This window comes from Plectrocnemia conspersa, unplaced genomic scaffold (assembly GCF_051122295.1).
Source record: "Plectrocnemia conspersa isolate PC_06_02 unplaced genomic scaffold, ASM5112229v1 ptg000004l, whole genome shotgun sequence".
Taxonomy (NCBI): Eukaryota; Metazoa; Arthropoda; class Insecta; order Trichoptera; family Polycentropodidae; genus Plectrocnemia; species Plectrocnemia conspersa.
The window spans coordinates 1,117,456-1,139,461 of record NW_028277168.1 but is presented as its reverse complement, the minus strand read 5'-3'; the positions used below and the strand labels follow the sequence as shown (position 1 = coordinate 1,139,461).

At 32.2% G+C, this 22,006-nt stretch overlaps 2 protein-coding genes across 6 annotated transcripts in view; one reads left to right on the top strand and one right to left on the bottom strand.

Annotated features, from left to right (window-relative positions):
- crm (cramped chromatin regulator) overlaps positions 1-22,006 on the top strand; it is a 59,352-nt gene that overhangs the window by 27,215 nt on the left and 10,131 nt on the right. The window lies entirely within an intron of this gene.
- On the bottom strand, positions 127-21,916 carry LOC148235565 (lipase 3-like). Of its 5 annotated transcripts, none has more exons than XM_088184673.1 (8): positions 21,742-21,916; positions 16,821-16,946; positions 5,578-5,891; positions 5,267-5,504; positions 1,664-1,822; positions 1,516-1,597; positions 1,172-1,314; positions 127-870 (listed from the first exon to the last, which is right to left on the bottom strand). In XM_088184673.1, the coding sequence occupies exons 2-8, from the start codon at positions 16,923-16,925 to the stop codon at positions 640-642; spliced, it is 1,272 nt and encodes a 423-aa protein (XP_088040799.1). In that variant the 5' UTR covers positions 16,926-16,946; positions 21,742-21,916; the 3' UTR covers positions 127-639. The 5 variants fall into 5 exon arrangements, with proteins under 5 accessions (XP_088040799.1, XP_088040802.1, XP_088040800.1 ...); XM_088184676.1 differs by having other exon boundaries at positions 1,201-1,314; positions 21,742-21,906; XM_088184674.1 differs by lacking the exon at positions 21,742-21,916 and adding an exon at positions 17,981-18,096.

Sequence of the window (22,006 nt, the reverse complement as noted above, 5' to 3'; positions counted from 1 at the left end):
CTCATCGAACATAAGAATATAAAATAATATAATACGATGTTCAAATTCTGTGATGTTGTTAACGACATCTGTTGAGTTAGTTTTAAATATTAATATATGAATAGAACAATAATGAAATGCTTTGACCGCGGTTAATAATATTTATTTTCCACATACACACACACACACACAAACATAAATAAATAAATAACAACATAATAATTAATTAAATGCAACGCATGCAGTTGTTAAAACAGGATTTTCACAAAATTCACTTTTACATTAAATTATATTAGAATCACATCCAAATCATTATTTACTGATAAGTCTTAAATTAAATTAATCTATAAGTAATGAAATATTTGAGCAAATTAGTTCAGAACAAATGATTCAGATGCGTATCTGATATTTCCAATCAAAATTCAGGCAGCCAATATATGTATTTGCACGAGAGCCTCGGACGCGCGCGTTCACGTTACGTGTGAACACACTCGTCCAAATACACGCGTCATCAATTGCCTGAACTTTGCATACTTCGCCATCATCCCTTAGAAGTCGTTTCTAGCACCAGTTAAAGTTAAACTTATTCTTAATATGACCCGTATGCAGTTTTTATTATCGACACTCGTTTGTTACTGTTTTTTTGTTATCGTCAATGGGTTAAAAGTTAATCTTTGGCAATGCGGCGTCGTCGCGCTGGTGCTTGAGTGCGCGGTATCTGATGTATCCGTTAGATATGAAGTTGATCAGTTTGAGTATCTCGACGTTCAGCAGTTTGCTGACGTTTTTGGCGTAGATGAAGTCGATGTGATTGAACATGCGAGCTTTGGGCTTGCGCAATGACATCAGCGTGTTCGTGCTCCTGTACACATTCGCCAGTTTGTTCACGTCCTGAAAGAACGGCACTCGTGAATGGATGATGGGATTGATGGTTGTGTAAATGAAAGGGTTTCGAATTGATCATTTGGACGCCCGATGACTCACAAAATCCGCCATCATTTGTAAATTTACACACATGCTTATGCGGAAGTTATTTACTACTAATGCTTTAGTGATTGGCAGTTAAAGATGACGGGTTTTGCGAATTTGTTAATGGGTGGCCATGCTTTTATTATTATTATTGACTTCAAGTGTTTATTGATAGATGATGATGATGATGATGATTGTTTTTGATGATATTATTATTCATTACTTTATACGTAGTTAATTTGTCGTTTTCACCATAGTAGAGTATGACCGGCGCCATGTTCGCCGTCATGTTGTACTTTGGCGGTTTTGCACTGCCGTATCTGACCATATTATCTTTGATCCCATAGTCGAATTTGGCTAAGGTATCTGGGGGAAAATCAGGTTATGCCATTAGCCGAGAAAACATTTGCATTTTAAAATAAATGTCACGAAATGAAATAATAATCACATAAATACAGTAAAATCAGTTAATTCTCAAATTAGAGAGGCGTTAAATTGAAAAAATTAATGTACGGTTATCTTTGAATTAAATGTTTTTTACTGCTTATTTGTGTCATTGACGGTAACCTGTCCGTATCAGTTGCAAAAAGTGTTCCAGCTGTTTGATCGAGCACGGTTCGAATCTGTTGAATATGGCCGGAGACGTATCCTGGAAATTTTTATATTAGCTATTGTGTAAATCAGATTGAATTAAAAAAAGATAACTGTCAGTTACCCAGTCGACTTGATCGAAGTCTTCTCCGGTGAACAAGTAAACTATGGAAAAGCAAATGTCTTCGCTGGCTTTCCTCGGACTACAGAAGTTTGTCGCCAGAAATTTTCTAATCTCCTTGTTCAACCCAATGGCGAATATACCGTTGTCTTTCAATAGTTTCTGAAATGTAAAAAATGTGTTATATTTCACTGTAACACAGTTGATTACAGATTTCCTTATAGATAGTGTCGAAATAAGAATTTTCATTTTCACTTCTCGAAAAAGTGATATATATATGCAATATATAGTATGTAATTATTATAAAACAGTATATTATTGTAGATATCTTTGTATTATTGATGAACAGAATTGTTATAATGAACGCGAATAATCGATGGACCAGAACGAATCGATCTACTTCGATTGATTACAGAGCATCGTGTTACGAAAGAATTTCAGACTCCGTTATTTATACACGAATCGTAGAGAAAATTGTCAATAACAGCTGTTGCTACTTTACATTTTTTATATTTCAAATAAGATAAACATTAAAAACCTCTTTGGAGTTCGCCGACAGGCAAATTTTATGGTGTAACTCTGTGGAAAACCCCCATATATTTTTGCAATCTGCCGATTCTCAACGCCATTTCTTCTTATCTAAATATTAATGTAATTTTGATATTGCTAATTAGAATAGCTAAAAACATTTTTTTTGCCATTTAATAATTTTCGACTACTGACAAGCGGTTTTAAAACATAAAAAAATATTCCAACAAATTTTATTATTAACAAAAAACGTTAAATGTTAAAAAATGTTAAATAGCCTTCTATTTTTAATTAAATGTATAGTAGCAGAAAAGGATGCGTTTCTAACCTTGATTTGGCTTGATAAAACTTTTAGAAATTATTACGTGACAGGATTTCCCATTACACAAACAAGAATTATACCACTAAATATTAAAATAAAAACAATTATGATTCACTCCTTGAAACATTCTTGTATTTAGCAAGCTTGTTAAGAAGTTGGATGGCTGATGCGAGAGAAGCGTTCTCTAACGCTGACATCCTGGCCGCGTCGGGTAAGAATAAAGGATGCGATCGCAACCGAAAGTTGCCGAGCATTGACAGATTGTCAACACCGTCCCTTAGCAACTTCAAAAAGTGTTTGACCCATACTCTCTTTTTTCTAAATCAATAAGAAGTACTTCGCTTAAAAATATTACATTACACATATACTCCTTTGCATAGCATTGTAATTTTTTAATTGCGATTATGTTATTTTTTTTAAGAATTTATGTTGGGGCACACAGCAATATCAGGTAGAAGGTCAGAAAATTTGGAATTTTCTTTTTTTTAATTATTTATCGCAGTGTTTATCCGTGAGATTAGTGAAATCTTGGAAAACCTAATCTGTGATAGTCCATCCGAATTATAATTATATAATAATCATTAATTCTGATCTCATGATGAGTATAAATTGAAAAACACTAGGGTCCATATTATTATTCTTAATCAAATTATTCTCCTGATTTATAACTATATGAATATTCGAATAATTGATCGAATATTCGTTTATATAGCTACTATCTCGAATGAAATTTGAAAAAATCTTTGTGTACTTGAGCAATACGGGTTGTCGTTTTTTCTTTCAATATACCCGAGTGACCAGTGCCGCTCCAAAATACATGTCTTGTTTCAAAATGCGAGACAATGAGACGCTTCTTCTCAACAAAAAAATTACGCTTTCGAAAAACATTGATGAATAGAATGTTTATCGGCGTGTCTACAATGACCGAAATTTGCAGAATTCGTTAAACGGAACAAAATGTTGAAAAGCCCACCCTTTATTATCGTTTAACGCTTATCTTAAAATAAGGTGTTGTCAAGTTCGTGTTAGGTTTTTTATTTGTTGTTTCAAGACTCAAATATTTTATTTTAATCAGTTCAATAATTCGATCACGGTTAATTTATTTCTAGTTATTTAATTTTTATGCAAATCCGCACAAAACAAACGCTGATACAGATTCGATCATTATGTATATTAAATGTAATAATTTCGATAGAACTATGTATTTAAAATGTTTTATAAAATTTGCTGAATTAATTAAATTAAGTATTTTCCGTTTGTCGCTTTCACTGATCAGTAATTCGCACAGCATTGTGTTATGCATATTTTATAAAATTTAAAAAGTTTAACAAGTATGAAAATAGTTAATGTAAAATTAAAATAATTCATATTAAACAATAATTATTTTGTAATTAAATATAATTTCACAGGCAATTAATTGATTTTTTGCACTAATTGGTTGAATAAATTAATATCAAAAAAATACAAATATATTATAATATTCAAAGGTCTTTCGGGTATGATAGTTATACCATTGGTTTATCGTGTTGGATAATATAATATGGTGGTAACTATACAGTAAACTCTTGCAGTTGACTTAATTTTTTCGGCTACCTTTCTGTTATAGAAAAAGCGAAAAATTTAAACGTCTTATATTTGAGTATAAATTCTAGTATAAAGTGATTTAATGTATATACGATTACTGTATGTACGTACACTAATTCGAATATTGCATTTTTACGCATAATAAAACAATATATAGAGGTTATAAACAGCTTTGAATACAGAACGTCGCGTCTGCTCTATAAGTGACCAGCGAATAAATTCGCAATTATTTACAGACAGCGCCACACAGTGGATGATTCTGTAACTAGGCGAATCACAGTATTAGGGATACAATACTTCGATTGTGATTCAGATGTTTTTAAGTTTCACTTGTCAAAATAAGTACATTTTAAGAACGAAGCAAATATTGACAGGTTGGGAAGCCCTGGTGTATATGCTAGCAAATAACTAAGAAAGTGATTAAAGTGATTGCTTTATTCAGATACATATTTTTCGTAGCGATTTTAAAATAAAATAAAATCATTACTATAATAACGCATAGATTAATATTCTCAGCTTTAAATGCTTCAAATATTTCAATAAAAATGTACACCTGAATTTAATTAAAATCTTAATATTGTGGTAAATATATGCTGTTATTAATTATAATTATATCAAAGAATTGAGAAATTCGGTAAGCTTTTGAGAAGAATCTTCCGATCATGTAGCTAGAATGGAGCATAACGTTTCCTTAACCTTTTAGTTATCGAAATACGATATACTGAATTATGCTACTTTGACAAGAATCTTCGAAGAAAGAATCAGATTTCATTTTATTAGGCTGTAATTTAGAGGTAGATAACATACAAATCGTTATTTAGATTGTGGTCCAATCAAAAGGTTAAAACACTACGCTTAGATTCTGTAGCAGAATCTGGTATTACGCTTAGATTCTGCTCATGCCGGATTGAGTAGTTTTGACAAAATAAAGCTCAAAACTATCGGAAAATATCTGAGTTTCATTTGATGTACTCAATGTAAGATTCATCCAGTTTTTGTAGGTGAGAAGTAAAACGTATGTTGGAATGTAGGGTCATAAACGTATGTTAATCGAGGTATAACATTCCTAGGCTCACGTAAGAGTTTGATTTACGGTCATTGTTAAAACGAAAGTAATCATCACTTTCCCGGTCAAGGAAGGCAAACTAGTTTTATTTCTGTGTTCTACTGACCATAACGTTCAGTTTGTCGAATATCCGAACGATCGGCTTCAAGTTGGCCAGGTACACTGCTGGTGCCAGTCCGATGTAGGACGCCATCCTCTTGGCGAGATCTGGCCTCTCGTCGCACATGATGATGTATGTCAAAGTCCCCATGGAATATCCTAGGTAATGCACTTTCTGTGCTTGTGTCACGTTCAGGATATAGTCTATCGTTTCCGGTATATCGATCTTTCCGTGCTCTTCGAAACTGAAAGAATAGAAAATATGTAAGAAACATACATATTACATTTTTTTTTAGTCTAAAATGGAATATACTTTACCTGAAATCCCAATACGAGGGATCCTGCTTCGACTTGGTAACATGCGTGGCGCTTCTGGTGAACCTCATGTTCGGCAGCCACACGTCGTACCCATCGTTGGCCAGCAGGAACCCCAAGCTTCTCTCCGGACCCATCAGAACATAATCCCTCGAAGAGCCCACGAATCCATGGACCAGGACAACCGGTGGCAGCAGAGGGTTGTATTGTTTCCCGTCTCTCCCGCCCGGTATCCTGATCGCCTTTAGCAAGTAGCCGTCGCTCGTCTTGACCTGGTGCTCTTCGGCCGGGTTTCCGGCCTTCCTCACCAGCTCCGCCTGGAAGGTCAAGGAATACATTATTTATTTGGGTTTCATTCGATCACACTGCTGCCCCGGTTAGCGGACGAACGGTAACGTTTGCCGTTATGTGCGATGTGTATACTTTGGCATGCGGCCCGCGGACGACGGGCTTAGATTCGAAATAAACGATAATAAGGTTATTGCAACTTGGTCGCGATCTTAACCCACTGAATGCGCCTTTATAATAGCAATCTGTCGGCGATTTCTAGGCGTCATTATTAAGAGTCGAGTGTAGAGGTAAATCTACTTTAGTTTTGGGTCACTGCGACGTACATAGAATGAAAGTCTACATAATTTTTATGCACATCGAATGCTGCTGCTACTAATCAAAATGTGGTAGTTATCAAATTGTGTTAAATAATCAATAAGGAAATGTTTGTTTAACCTACATGCTTTCAATGCTTTCTGATATCAAAATTGAGAGGAGCGATGACGAATTGTATTCGCAGCTCCGAGAACTTTTTTGCTCAGAGAACAATCAGTCTTGAACATAACAAGCAAAAATTATAGTGCTATTTGAACGTCTGTCACACCCTCAAGAATTACAGTTAGATAAAATACCAACATCGCTAGCTTAAAGCTCAAAATAGACGATGTAGTTTTACTATAGGCAATACTAATACGTTGGGTTACTTTGGAATGCTAATAATATGCTTCAATAATATATTACGAGTTTTTACTGTAAAAACTGAAACAAGCAAAGCGTGGAATTGTATTTTTTACGTTGATTTTATTGCCAATTTATGGTCATAAAATTATACATTTTTGATGACCACTTTTATTTGCTTCCGTCACATTTCACCGAACGGTGCTATTAATTTTTTTCACGAATTGAATTATTAATAAAGAATGTTTAATATTCCGGTGTTTTATACCTCTAATTCTTACAAAAATCCAAAACTATGACAATTAACTCGAACTAGATCAGCAATTGCTTCACAATTACGTTCTCACTAGGGCACGGTTCGACGTATCAGTTAAATGATTAATCGCTATGTTTCATATTAATTAGATAAAATTCAAAGCTATTAAAATACTGACCATACATTTTACTTTGAACTCTCTTTTATTTCAAGTCGGAAGCGAAGTGGCGTTTCTCGATAAAGCTCATGTGAAATGATTTAGTACGACCGTGTTCGGGTTTTATTTATTTTTTTTTTTTATCAAATCTTACGTTGTAACCTGACAGGCGTAAGCCCAATGCGTTACAACGGGAAACTCTGTACCAACTGAGTAAGTCAATCAGACAAGTATTAACCACCAGAGTGAAGGTCTGGGAATCGGTGACATCTATATTATTAATTATAAATCAGTATGTGCGTTACAATTTATAATTAATAGCTGTCACTGCAGCTAGGGCCGGTTTTTTTTATTATTAATAGCGCATTTTTATAAATAAAGATTCGAGTGCCGCTGGCGGGGCTATATATCAGGACAATAATCCGGTCATAAATGTTATGAAATGTATAATTCAGGGTATGCCATGTAGTGGAGATATTCCAACGTATTATGGACCGACCTTTTAGCTTTATTCAGATAGTGCCAGTTTACTGTATTTGCTTAGATATGCAATCGTTTATATAACGCCGACGAGAAAAAAAAGTTTTTAGAATATCCAAAAGACAAAGTATTTTGAATTAATTTTTATTCATTAAATATTCTGTCGGGTTCATTAACATAACCACTTCTTTATTAATAATTTGATAGATTAACGTATATAATTATAAAAAGGGCCAGTGCGACTTGCGATAAAAGCATTTTTACCGTTGAATAAAATATGAGAAGAGAGCACTTAACGGATTAAATACGCGCCATAAATCATAAAGGATTAACTCTTTAAACGCCAACGTTTCATCATTGAGTCGCGATGTTTTTTTGTTGAAAAAATTTTTTTAACACCTTCGTGGCTGGTGATGCGTATGGCGGTCGCATGATACGAATATGCATCATGTTTGCGCCGACCGTTTTTCGCAAGGGATCAGCATATACATAATGTGTTCGTTAAGTAAGTGAATTAAATGCCACAAAAAATAAATATAAAAGTTTTTTAAATATGTAAAAAATATGTTGTTAGTGCTAAACCGAATAATGTCTAAAAAAATTATTAGATCTTAGTTTTTCGGTATTATTTTTATATGCGAATCGTATTTTGAGATGTATATGCTACAATAAACTGTAAAAAAGCTTATTTGTTGTGACAACCCTGAACAGGAAATAAATTAAACACATAAATGATCCTGTAGCACAGCATGTGTTATACATACATATGCAAGGACACACTAGAACATATATATACTATAAATTATGCAAGTCAAATTACTTTTTATGTAATTTTTATAGTTTCTAAAATTGTTAGTCTGGAGCGCTAAATCAAATATTTATCGCCTTATCCAATTAACATTATCGGCTAAAAGAAATTTGTTTTCGTAGAAATTCGCCACTGATCAAATTTCATAGCGCCAGTGCTCACCGTACGAGTTATAATTATTTCGGTAGATTTTCTGCTTTATAGTTAAAATTATATTTTGTTGTTATTGTATAATTATATAAAATATATAATGATCATAATTAAGTCATTTGACTGAAAGCTAAGAAACTATTATAATATAAAATACATATTTTAAACGCAATAAAAATAGGGTTGTATTTTTATCACATTTATTGATAAGTGATTATTCATTAATCAAGTTTTTCTTCAAAATAATTAATCATGCCTCTATCTCATCAATATTGTGTAACGATTAGCGGCGCAATTATGTAAAAAATTCCAACGGAAGAAAATTATATCATAGGCGCAGTAATAGCAGTAATAGTGATGTAACACTGACTGACTTTGAAATTTTAGACCAGTTTTCGACCGTGATAATGACCGGACTGTAAACTGGTTTTCGAACCGGCCGGTCCAAGTGTAGGCGGTCTCGTGATTTTTCTCACGATGCACTTTTCGCGACCGTATTGTATTCGTTTGTACAATTGAGAATAAGATCATTCGTGCTAGATGGAGAATGAAATAAATTTCACTTTTCCTCTAGAAAATGAGAGTTGAAAAATTTCTCCGTAATCGGCGGCACGCAGCAGCCAGTAGCTTAAATGCGAGCGATCTCTTTGTTTTTTTTTTGTGTAAAGAAAAACAATATATTTAGAATTTAAGCATCGGAATTAATGTCAAAAAACGGCTGTTTTCGAAAGCTTTTCGCATCGATGCGTTGTTGATTCGCATGCATCTAATTTGAGGAACATTCTTAATTAAATTTCAATTTTTTATAGTTGATCTCGTAATTATTAGTGTGTAGAATGCCATAAATAACGCTAGATAAAAAAGTAGTAAAGAGAAAGAAAACGAAATTAAAATCTGATTAATTAACATATAATACAAATAGCATTGCAATTACATAAAATTATCAAATATCTATATTTTTTTTACAAATATTAAACAAAGCTCACATACTCCTACCACTCACCTAAACAACTTTAAAGTCGGTTAGTTGGCACATTCGTGGTGCGCTTAAATAAGTTGTCAACTTGACATGTATACAATTTGTATCAAAAAGTATCTCGATGGAAGTTTTATCGAAATAAATTTTTGCATGTCGAGTTGTCAACTTATTCACGCTCACAAAGTCGTAACAAAATATTTTTACTTTTGATTTGATCTTTAATAAATCGATCATTTACTCATCGGAGTGTTGTCTTATATTTAGAGAAATGTAGCTATTTTCAAGATTCACATTTTCATGCTCTTCCAATTGATGATGTTAAACTTTTTCAGATAAATTCCAATATACTGAATTCGATTTAGTTATTCTAGAAGCCTTAAAAGAATAATATTAGTTAAAATAAAACGGTTTATGAGTCGTTAAAATCTCTTTTCATGCTAATTAATGATAAATCCGAAACCGGTCCTAATTTTAGTTAAAAATCTATAAAGATAAAAATTTAGGAACAAAATTTTTTATTATATAAAATTCCAATATACTGCTTTTGTAGGAACATGCTTCTAGGTCACAAGCTTGTTGTTATCTGATATCAGGATTAGTTGATTTTATCTAGACTTTTACCTTGTGCTGACATCAACCCTTTCGCTCGGTATACGGGTACGTGCTGTACGTATTTGTGTCACTTTTTCGATGCAAGTATGCTAATGATGCGAGCTCGTTCCGGGCGCACTGTGCCAAGGTCGTGACTTTTCTGTCGCGTGACATATGTCAAGCGTTCTCAATGTTTTTAGGGCAATAATTTGCTATGTACGTGTTAGTCATCAGACGACAATCTGTCTCTAGATATAGACAGATGGTGTTGAAACTATCGAAAATGAGGTGATTTCTTAGGTTGTTAATATGCTTGACAAAAATATCTTTGAGGCTAGGAATATAGGCATCTCAATAACTGTTTAACTAATAAAATATTAATTCAATGTTAAATGATGGTTCCTAGTTAAATCGAATCCCTGGGCACTTGATGCATTTATGGCGCGTATTTAATCCGTTAAGTGTTCTCCCACGGTGTTTTTTTCTTCAACATTTTTTCTTCAACGGTTAAAACACTGTTATAGCGAGTCTAATTGGCCTTTTTCATGATTCCTTCTAATTGTAAATAGGGAATGTTTCAGTTAATGAACCCGACAATATAAAACAGTATTAACTTTAAAATTAAAAAAACGCAGAACAAAAATAATGACTAACAATAGCGAAAGGGGTAGGAAAGTAAAAAAAGGATCTGTGTTATTATATATTCCGGTACCGCCCCATTAAGCAACTGATCAATTACATGGCAGATATTGAAGAGCACGTGATTTTGTACACTGACTGACTGTTTAAAATAAATAAAATGCAGTAGCTTTTTATTTATTCATTTTCTTGCCAATTGATTAAAATAAATGTGTTGCATCTGGCATCATCTCCTGAATCGATATATTATTGCTTGTTTTTGATGCTATTCGTCGTAGTTAATTAAAAATTTAAAGTACGAAACATTTCTAAATATAATTTGCAAAATGTATACAACGACAAAATAATCGTTGCAAAGGGAAATATTTATTTTGTACATATTTAAAAAAATATAAATAAACCGCACTGAAAACGATTGCATAAAACAGGGAGGCGGCAAACTTTTTCTTAGGGCCGGATCGGAAATATTTTAAGCCAGAAAGCATAAATTAAGGTAGCTTTGAAAAAACTAAAAAAAAACGAATCGCATTTTTAAATAAACATCAGAAACTAAACAACTTTTCTGGTACGCGGTATACTTCAGGGGTGTTGCAATTTCATTTTCAATTTCAATTTAATGTGGTGCAAGCCACTAACTCACTTAGTAACTAACTATATACATAAGCCTCTAAAAATATATACTTACTGGTAATATTTTTATCTAACCTTTTATAACAATATACTCGCTATTTCGCAAAGAGTCGAAAAAGTTTGGGTTTTTTTTCGAAATTATTTGCTTTTGATATTAAATTGGCTATTGATGTTACTCGCAATGTGCTCAACACTTTAAAAATAGTTGCTTTTCACTTCGACCGCCCGACAAGCAGCCATCTAAATTCCAAGAGTTCAACTGAATCTTCAATACAATTTGGAAATTCCGTGACGCAATGCTCCGGCAAAAACAGTATATTTTAATTGCTAAATAAATTGCAACACTATGGTTTAAAACCTTAATTATAAAAAAATAACTACATATGCTACATTTTTTACACGTCGTTCGTTACTTATTGACTTTTTATTAATATTTGAGCATAATGACTGATGCTTTACTAAACATAAATTTGAATGTGAGTTGCTTTGTCTGTGTTTGAGTCATTTGACAGTGTAGTAGTTCAAATTAAACTTCACCTTCACCCCGAATCCGCGGCTCAGTTGCAATCAAAAAGGAAAATCGGGCTCGTGAACATCAAGTGATATTACATTTTCCTATCTTGAATCTCGATCTAGTGCTGTTGTCATCTCATCGACCTCGTTCACGTATACCATCATAATATTAGCATTTTAAATTGCTCGCGTTTACTTTATACTCGTATTCTTAAACTTAATATACTTAAAAAATCAATGACACTTGAATGCGCCGGAAATAAGAGCACAAGTCAAAATCATATTTTTTTGAGAGCAATTAAAAATAATTTTAAAGTCAAGCATGTACAATAAAATATTTTCAACTTTTAATTGTGACAACACAATAAGTACTTCTTTCATATTTTTTAATGGGAATGAAATAATATGCACTATTGAAATTAAATAATTTCTTAGATTTGGTTTATACTTAAATACTGGAAGTACTATTTTAAGTTGTCCCTGTCGAAATTCTGTATGTAATTATATGCGATTTTCACATGTTTTGTAATACATAATTGAGACGTTAACGGGAAATTAGTGCTACTTAGTACTACTAACGACATCTCTGAATGTCTACTCTACCTTGCAGTTAGGCACTGCTAGATATTAATTATAGTGCTTAGTTTTAAATGATATTTACATTAATTTTTTTGTAAGAACAATATTTTATTGTTAAATATGATAACCTAAATTAACTAGTATTAATTACTAATTTTATTTTTAATAAATTAGATTATAATGATAATGATAATGAGAATATATTTAGACCTCAAGGCAAGAACTCGGTAACCGTTAATTTTGTTTAATATCTACTAGATCAGAGCTTTCTAAGAACAAAACTCCTGAAATTGTAACGCAACTCCTTGGTTATTTATTTTAGGATAACTAGATATTGATTGTAAATCATTTTTTGCAACAGACGTCAGTCTAGTGCGTTAATCTGTGACAACTATTATACATTAGCCATAAGTTTTGACCACTTTTTAAATTGCTTCTGGTCCTTGGAAATTTAGTCGCAATGGATCGCTTCACGGAGAACACGTAAAACAGTTTTAAAAAAACAGCGATTTTTATGTGATTGTTCGGCACCTGTTTCGCGGCCACTACCGATTACGCAGTGTAAATCAATGTTCAAGTGATAAATTTAATAAATCGTAACTTAGGAGTTCCAAAAAGCCGTTTCAAAGTTAAATAAAAAAGTTAAGAGTAGCGTTGTCCGTAGGGTCTTATTATTTCTAAAATTGCGCTATTATTAAAACCGGCCCCAGCTGCAAAGTGACATCGTATATATAATAGATGTTACCGATTCACCAATTCCCAGTTGGTACTGATTTAACCTATTATAACTCATTGGGCTTACGCCTGATAGGTTACAATGGAAGATAACTATCACTAATTATCATCTCCCTGATCGGAATTTAAATCGCATGTATTCATTTAAGATTTGATATATTTTATTTACTTCCTGGCGTAAAATAATTTAAAAAGTGGCCGCTTTGGGTGGTTGTTGTTGTTGTTGGCCTTGAAAGCAAATAATTAAGGGATGATTTCAAAACCATCTAATTATAAAAATGTGCCATGTGTTATTCGACTGTATTAAAATGGTATAGTAGTTTCCTACTCTGAATAGTAAATATTTACCACAACAAAGAAGTGCAAAAATAGATTTGTCCTCGTCTCCCGTTTTTAACCGATGAGCGCATAAAAACGAATATTTGCGTCTCACATACAAGGTATTAAATTATATATGTACTTAAAATATAATTTTAAATTACAAAAAAATACGATAAGAAAAAGGTTTGCCTTTTGCGCTTTGAAAAATACTATTAGCTATTTCTAATGAAATGTTTTCATGGCAATTTAAAAAATTAACTACGGTTTTCTTAGTAAGAATTTAAGAAAGCTTATTAAAAATGAAAAAAATATGATTCTAATATTCTGATTATAAATATTCTTAATACACAGAAGAGCTTGTCACAATCACTATATTTTGTTGATTTCCCAACAACCGAGTATGATTTAGATCTGTATTTATTTATTTATTAATTTTTACGTTCTTCTCCTTCTATTGTCATGTCCGATTCCAGACGTTAGCGACTACCTTGTTGATTAGTTACAAATATCCCTCCCGCTTATTTTAAACTATACGAATATTCGAATAATTTATATAAATATTCGTAAATTATTCGTTAATACTATCTCGAAGGAAATTAAAAAATCTTAAAATAAAACAATTTGTCTATACACGAGCTACTAGAGCCGCTTCAAAATCTATGGTCATTTATGTGCATTTATTATGTTTCGAAGTGCAAGACAATGAAACGCGTTTTCACAACAAAAAAATGCCTTCACGCCTTCGAAAAACATTTTTAAATCAAATGTTTATCGGCCGTATCTACTATGATCGAAATTCGCAGAATTCGTTAAACGAAACAAAATGTTGACAAGGCCTACCCTTTTAAATGGTTTAACGCTTAGCTCAAAATAAGGCGTGCGTAGCATATTTTTTAATAAAATAATGCTTTTACGCCTTCAATAAAATTAATAATGTTTATCGGCTGTGACAACTATGACTGAAATTCGCAGAATTCGTTCTTTGAACGTTCCTCCCTTTAACCTTTATCTTAAAAAATGGTTTGCGTTGCAAATTTTCGTGACGTTCGTGTTGTGTTTTTGTATATTTTTTTATTTCAAACAGCTTAATAATTCATTCATTTATTTTTTATTAATACATTTATAACAAAAATTATTAGCTCTTGTATGTATGTACTATAAATACGATAAAATTATGTATTTAAATCGTTCCATTAATTTTGTTCAATTAATTCGCTCGCAGCTTATCTTAATTCTGGTGATTTAAAAAAGCTGAAAATATGTCCATGATCAAAAAGTATGTAAAACAATAATTAAACATTTTACTTCCGACGCCCTCACTGTAGTCATTTTGAAAGTAATTAAACTGATTATTATGAACCAATAATTATTTTTTATTTAAATCATGTTTTACAGGCAATTAATTGTTTTTTTGTACTAATTGATTAAATAAATTAATATCGGTAAAAACCAAGAAACTAAACTCGAATATATTCGAATATTTGAATAGCTGAAAACTACGAATAATTGAGAACCAAAGCTACAAGTAAATTAATTGCCTGTAAAATATTATTAACATAGAAAATAATTATTATTTATTAATAATTCATTTAATTTAATCTTTAATTACTTTAGTTTTATAAAATATGCATAACACAATTCTGTGCGAATTACTGATCAGTGAGTGCATCCAAAGGAAAATGCTTAATTTATTATTCCATACTTTTTGATCTAAGACGTCATTTCAGTTTTTTTAGTGCCCAGAATTAATATCAGCTGCGATTGAATTAATTCAACAAAATTGATGGAACATTTTAAATACGTAATTTTATCGAATTTATTGTTTATACAATAGCTAGTTATATTTTGGAACAAATATGATATACATAAGAACGAATATGATATACATATGTTTAGTGCGGATTTGCATATAAATTGAATAATTAGATTGAAATAACATATTTGCGTCTTTAAACAACAAATACAAAAACGTAACTCGAACTTCACAAAAATTTGCGACGCACACCTATTTTTGAGATAAGCGTTAAACGATAATAAACGAATGAATTCTGCGAATTTCGGTCAGAGTAGATACTGTCGATTAACATTCTATTCACAAATATTTTTCGAAGGCGTGAAGGCATTTTTTTGTTGAGAAAAAGCGTCTCATTGTCTTGCATTTTGAAATAAAATAAAGGACCATGGATCTTGGAGTAGCACTAGTCACTCTAGTCACTCTGTTGCTTAAGTATACAAAGTGTTTTATTCTAATCTTTTCAAATTTCATTCGAAATAGTATTAATATTTTTTACGCATATTCGATTGAGAACCCTAGATCCAACTTTTTTTTTCAAAATCTATTTTCTGTTATAACCTGACAGGCGTAAGCCCAATGCGTTACAACAAGCACATCTGTACCAACTGAGTAAGTCAATCACACGTAATGTATACCAACAAGTAAGTATTAACCACCAGACTGAAAGTCTGGGAATCAGTGACATCTATATTATTAATTATAAATTATTATGTGCCATACAATTTATAATCAATAGATGTCACTGCAGTTGGGGCTGGTTTCTTTTAAATAATAGTGCATTTTTATAAACGAAAATTCGAGTGCCGCTGCTGGGGGCTCGAACCCGCAACCTCAGAGTTACTAGTCCGGAACGTTACGAACTACGCTTTTCCGACATGTACAATAAACTATTTGGGTTGATATGTCAATTCAGTAATTAATCGGTGCAAACTTTTAAATATCTAATATATAAAAACTGATTTTATATTTCGAAAATAATCTGAAACACTCAAGTTTTCATAGACATTCTTTAACAAACATATAATATAATAATAGTCTAACGGAATTTAAGTTTCAAATGTATCTTTGATGGTTGATAACTAAAATAATTTATATCTCGCGTATTGACTGGATAATCAATTATTGATACTATTCAAGTTAGGAATTGTATCTTTTAAAATAATTTTAGTGTAGTGTATATATATAAATAAGAATAATAGGATCTCGTGCGGAGATTACTTACTCATTTGAGTATCTCAACGTGACGCCTGTGAATTTTCTTTTCAATACCTTCTTTCCATTCATAGAATTCGTGACTTGCTGCACTCTTGAGGTTGCAGACCTCAGTAACCTCTTATGTTATCACTTTTTTATTCAATGCCACTAATATTCAACACAAGTGCTTAACCAACGCTTGATTTTTTCGAACCACTACATTAAATTAAGGGGTGACTTTGATCAAATGTTCACACTCTTATACATAATTATTAGGGGTTTTGTTTTAAAGTGAGGGAGTGCTGAATAGTAATTTTCTTAATCAGGTATCCCCTTACAAGCTACCACTGAAATTGTGGCTACTCTGACCACTTTGGTTTGAAGGTTATGGACTCAAAGTCGGGTCCTATATAATGTAAAAATTATTTCCCGTGGTCAAAGTAGCCCTTACAATATAAATAAGCACTGTACCGTGGTGAGATAGGCTTCGGGCGGCAGCTCCCTCGGCGAGCACGGCAGGACCATCAGCATCAGCACTAGGCACGGCACGCATGTCGACAGCCCACCGCTGCTCATGCTGTCCACGACTGCTGTTCACTGCAACGGGAATCTCGGCTGATTCATGACTTCTATCGCGAGCCGGGCTCTCTTCTCTCTCGCCATGACAGCCGTTCGGCGCGTCCGATGGCCGCGGCGAAATGACGAATTTTACCCACTACCAGAAGTACCGCGATTAACGGCCCCCAAAGCGTGGGCCGCGCTCGTCAGACAATTAACCCTGATCCGAAGATTTTCCGCTACGCGCCCCCACCCACTACGATCCGATTGTCGCGACCCCCCACCGTAGTCGATGTGGATCGCGGGCGTGAAAATGAAAACGAGTAAAAGTGCGCGTTGCTAAAATTCGATTAGCGGTTTTTAGAAGAAAAAAAGTGAACGCTGGGCATCATGACGCATTTTCGAGATGTTCGCGCTTGAGTCATATGAAGGCGGATGAGTCGGGCTTTCACTCCAGTCTCATTGGGAAGTTTTCAATTATCATTGTGTATTTTGTCGTTCTTGTAGTGATCTTGTCATTTTGATTAATCGCCTTGATGTTTCAATATGGAATTTATGAAAATTAGCGACACTTATCATTAAAACTAGTTGATACTTAAATGCTAATTTTTTTTTTTTTAGTTTAAATAATATATCATAAATATTTGTTCTATGGCGCTCCTGAATAATAATTATATTAAAGTATTCCTTTAAAAATATTTGATTTAGAAGCTCAAGTACACTGTATGCTTTGTATAATCACATTAGGGATTGCAATACTAAACATATGTTTTATGCTAAATGTGGTTTGTGTGTTTTTGAAGATGATTTTTTTCTAACGTTTTGTAGCATAGCAAATTATATGATCGATTTTGTACCATTATTTACCTGTATTCATTAGCGTTAATTGGAATTCGCAAAAACGCGGATGTATGCGCAGCCTCATTATTTCACAGTTTGTCTTTGACTTTCGGAACACGACCGAAATTCCTAAAATATGCGGATTGATTTCGCTAAGGTTCGTCTTCTGAGAGGTTGCAGGATGTTTGCGCTCAAATATTTAAGTGTTATCTAACACCATACACAAAGATTACCTATGTTTGTGTAATATTTCGATGTGCATTATTTTTGTAGGTCAAGTCTCGTTCTCAAGCGTGGAACCCTTCGTAGATAGATGACGATAATAATAAAAAAACAACCTCACAGTATCGACTTTGTATGTGTGATCGTATGTATATATATTTTTTACCGACATTAATTAACGTCCGATCTTCACGGCTCGTTTTCTTCTTGTCGTCGGCAAGAGAAGGTCTGTCCTAAATTTTTGACATAATTTCCCGGAAGGGTCACGCGCGTTTGAAAGCGTCGATGTTCTTCTTCTCGTTCTTGTTGTTGTTTTTTTTATCTTCTTTGTACGCGAGTCCTGTTATGACAATTTGTCAACGGCGAAAGGTGAGAGGTAACGTGATTGCGCATAAGTGTCTTATGAACTGGTTTGCATTGTCCGCGATTTTGGCTCGACAATGGTTTAATTTACATTATGTGCTTTCGAAGTATTTAAATCATGATAAGAATGCGGAAGAACTGTTTCATTTAGGAATGTAAATTCTTGGATGAAGTAATTAATTCTGAAACTATAGGGTTGCTTCTGAACGAATTAGAATTAGTGCGAATATGCGCAAGCGATGAAGTGGAGGATTTAAATTAGATGTGATTATCACTAGTTTTTCCTTGATCTATCTGTGTATCATTGAGAAGATGATGAGACGATTAATTCGAGTAGAGCAGGGTCGCACATGAACGACTTAATTGTGCAATCATAATTAGAAGCAATTTTAATAATTGCTAAATAGATAGGTTGAAACCAAAACATTAAATGTAATTTACAATATTCAATATTCAATGTAAAAATAAAACTACAATATGTATTTTTCATAGTTTCACTTTTATCTTATGGACTAAAAAAATAGTTAAATAGTTAATTGCATGTTTTGTGAAAAATTTACACCGCAAGATCAACAGAAATAAAAAAAGTAAATCTGCATTTTGTTAGTACATTATAAAAAATAGCACTACGTGACTACATAGATTTTAAAATTTCGGTTGAATAAAACAGTATTTATTGTAAAAAAATGACATTGAGTAGAACAGCAATTTATTTGCTAAATATCCTTTGCCTTCCTGTGATGTACACTGAGTGTACATGTCATATGTCGAATAAATAAATAATATTTTACGTATTCCAACCTAAAACACTTACATATTAAACTAGATAAATACAATAAATACATAATTATCTTGTCAAAAAATATCAAATAATCCGTTTCCAGTCAGATTTTGCGTACAGAAGTTTGAAAAGTTGTTTTTTTATATATTACTTTTGGTTATTATTTAGTATGGCATTTTATCTTTACTGCATATTGAATGTATAACAGATTCAGAAGTGGAGTCACGAAGGAATTTTTGTTGCAACTCTGTCTCGAGATATAAATATTCAGTATTATCCGGTTTGATGACAGAACAATACAGAAAAGGTTTATTGTTTCTAGTGATGTATTAGAAGTATCTGATATATTTATAAAATGCTGTATTATGTAGCTTATTTAGATTTAGATCAGAAAAATAAGACAGTTATGTTATAGTTATCGTTACGCTATAACCAAGCTCAAAAGGTGCGGTCGATCAAGGCGATAAAATGACGAATGTAAGATCGATAAGGAGATAATCTTTTAGACTATTTATCCTGAGAGTAGTCACTTAGGTTAAATGTGTCTCGATGCACAATACATTTATTACAATAAACATTACAAAATGATATTTTGTTAAATAATCATTATTCTTCATACGCATTTTGACATGTACACTAAGTGTACATCACCGAAGCGTCCGGAATATTGCATCGTAATTGTCTGTCAAATTTTCAATTAATTTGGATTGTTTTCTTGTCTTTATATTTTAAAATTAATAATGATAGTTCAAAAGATATATACCTGAAAAATTCGCGATGTACGGTTAATATCAACCGGACTATAAAACATATATTTATTGCTTTCGCAACAATATTAAAAGTTGAAAAGTTTAAAAATCTCTGGTGTATTATAAATATTTGCAAGAGAGACACTCCTTAATTGTAATAATACATTTAAATAAAAAAAATGCGGTCAACCACCAAACCATAATATCTGTCTACATTTGTTATAAAAAATAATAAAAATGTAATCAAGAATGAAAAAGTTTTATCAGAAAATCCATACAAATTATAACAGAAAAATGATAAAATGCATAAAAAATATAACAAGAAATTAAATGGTCAGAACAATCAACTTTGGGTCAAAATAAAAATTAAATTTCGGTAGAATTTTATTAACAGCCATAATTATATAATTCAGGGAAAGATAAAAATATCAAATGGTTAGAATGAAAATAGCATATGGTCAGTATAAAAATATATGGCGATCAAGTGAATTAAAAAATATATTGCAACATTAATAAATATAATTTATTTTAGAAATATAATAAAATATCTCGCTCGCACAGTACTTGCTAGACAGGTTAGGTGCGATTGAGCGAGCGTTGTTTAGAACATTGAACACCCCATGAATAACTCTTAACGAATTGCGAATCCAACTAAATATGTTGGTTCTAAAACACATTGATAATGATCATCTGATAATATAAAACTAACCTTGAGGTTAAAATACATATCATATAATATTTAAGGACGGAATAGCGTTAGTCTGACTGACTGACTACGTTGTAACGCCTTTCAAGTTACAATGGAAGATTTAATAAAAAAATAAAAATATATATACTGGTTATTTTTTTAAAATACTGACCAATGAACTGTAATAAATACTGAACTGAATAAATAAAAAATGATTCTGATGCATTTATCAAAATAATTCTTACCGTTTAATATAAATTCTGACCAGTCCAATTTAAATTCTAATCATTTAATATAAATTCTGTCCAATTAATATGAGTTCTGACCAATTATTATAAATTCTGACCTCAAACGTTTTGAAATTCTGACCCGAAAAATTTAAACCAAAAATATTGAGTTAAGGCCGAGTAGCGAATTATTTTATGTTTTTTGAAAATTATTTTCCGAAAATATAAATAAATTCACACATAGATTTTACATAACTTATTTTTGAGACAAAATTCCAAAATGGTTATAGTCGCATAATGATTAATTGCAAATTGTAAAATTTTTTATAATTGTAATATTATATGATTTTTAAAATGCAAAATGTGATTTTTTCCCTGACATTTTAAAATGCCAAGAAATAAGTAACATTTTATTTATACTTATAACTCGTGAATTTATTGAGTTTGAAACTATTACATTTTAACTTAATATTGATATATGAATAATTAGACTTCTTTACTTATTTTCAACCGAAAACTGTTTTATTAAAAAAGCAAATTTTAATCTGAATTCACTTTTTAATGTGAGAGTGAAAGGAATGTACATTGAAATATATGTTAATGGTAATGAGTAAATGAGATATATTTACTCATCTAAGAGAGATTAAAACGATGCTAGAAGAGATTCTGATTTAAAGTTATTGCGATAAAACTTTCTTCTCTGTTAAGGTATTAACTCTTGAAGTGATTTATTAATAAATATGCGTGAATTATTACCGCGTTATATTACATTTTTTTCCGACAGCGTAACGCATCTCAGACTATCTCAGCGTCGATTAAACGCTTTCTTTAGATTATCGCGATGGTTTAGTTAGTTAAAGAACTAAATCATATTAATGAAAAAAAATCGAGACGATAAAATCCGAAAATTATACGCTCTCTACCGTTTTGGATCACTTGTGCATTCAACTTTTCATACACTCACGTTTTCGCGGGTTGACACTGTGCGAATTCTCGATGGTCACTTTCGATTCGATTTTATTTTCCGGACTGCTGGACCGCGACTTTTGCGATTACATTAAGTTCGATTTTCCGATCGAAAATTTGTCGCAAGTGGAGAGCTTTCCGTCTCGAGTCGAACTGAGTATCCGGCCTGAGGTGTCATGCTTTTTATCTGTGCTGATGATAAATGTATGTAGATGGAGTACGATGAAGTCCTTGTATACCACAAGCTAAGACGAATGGTGTGA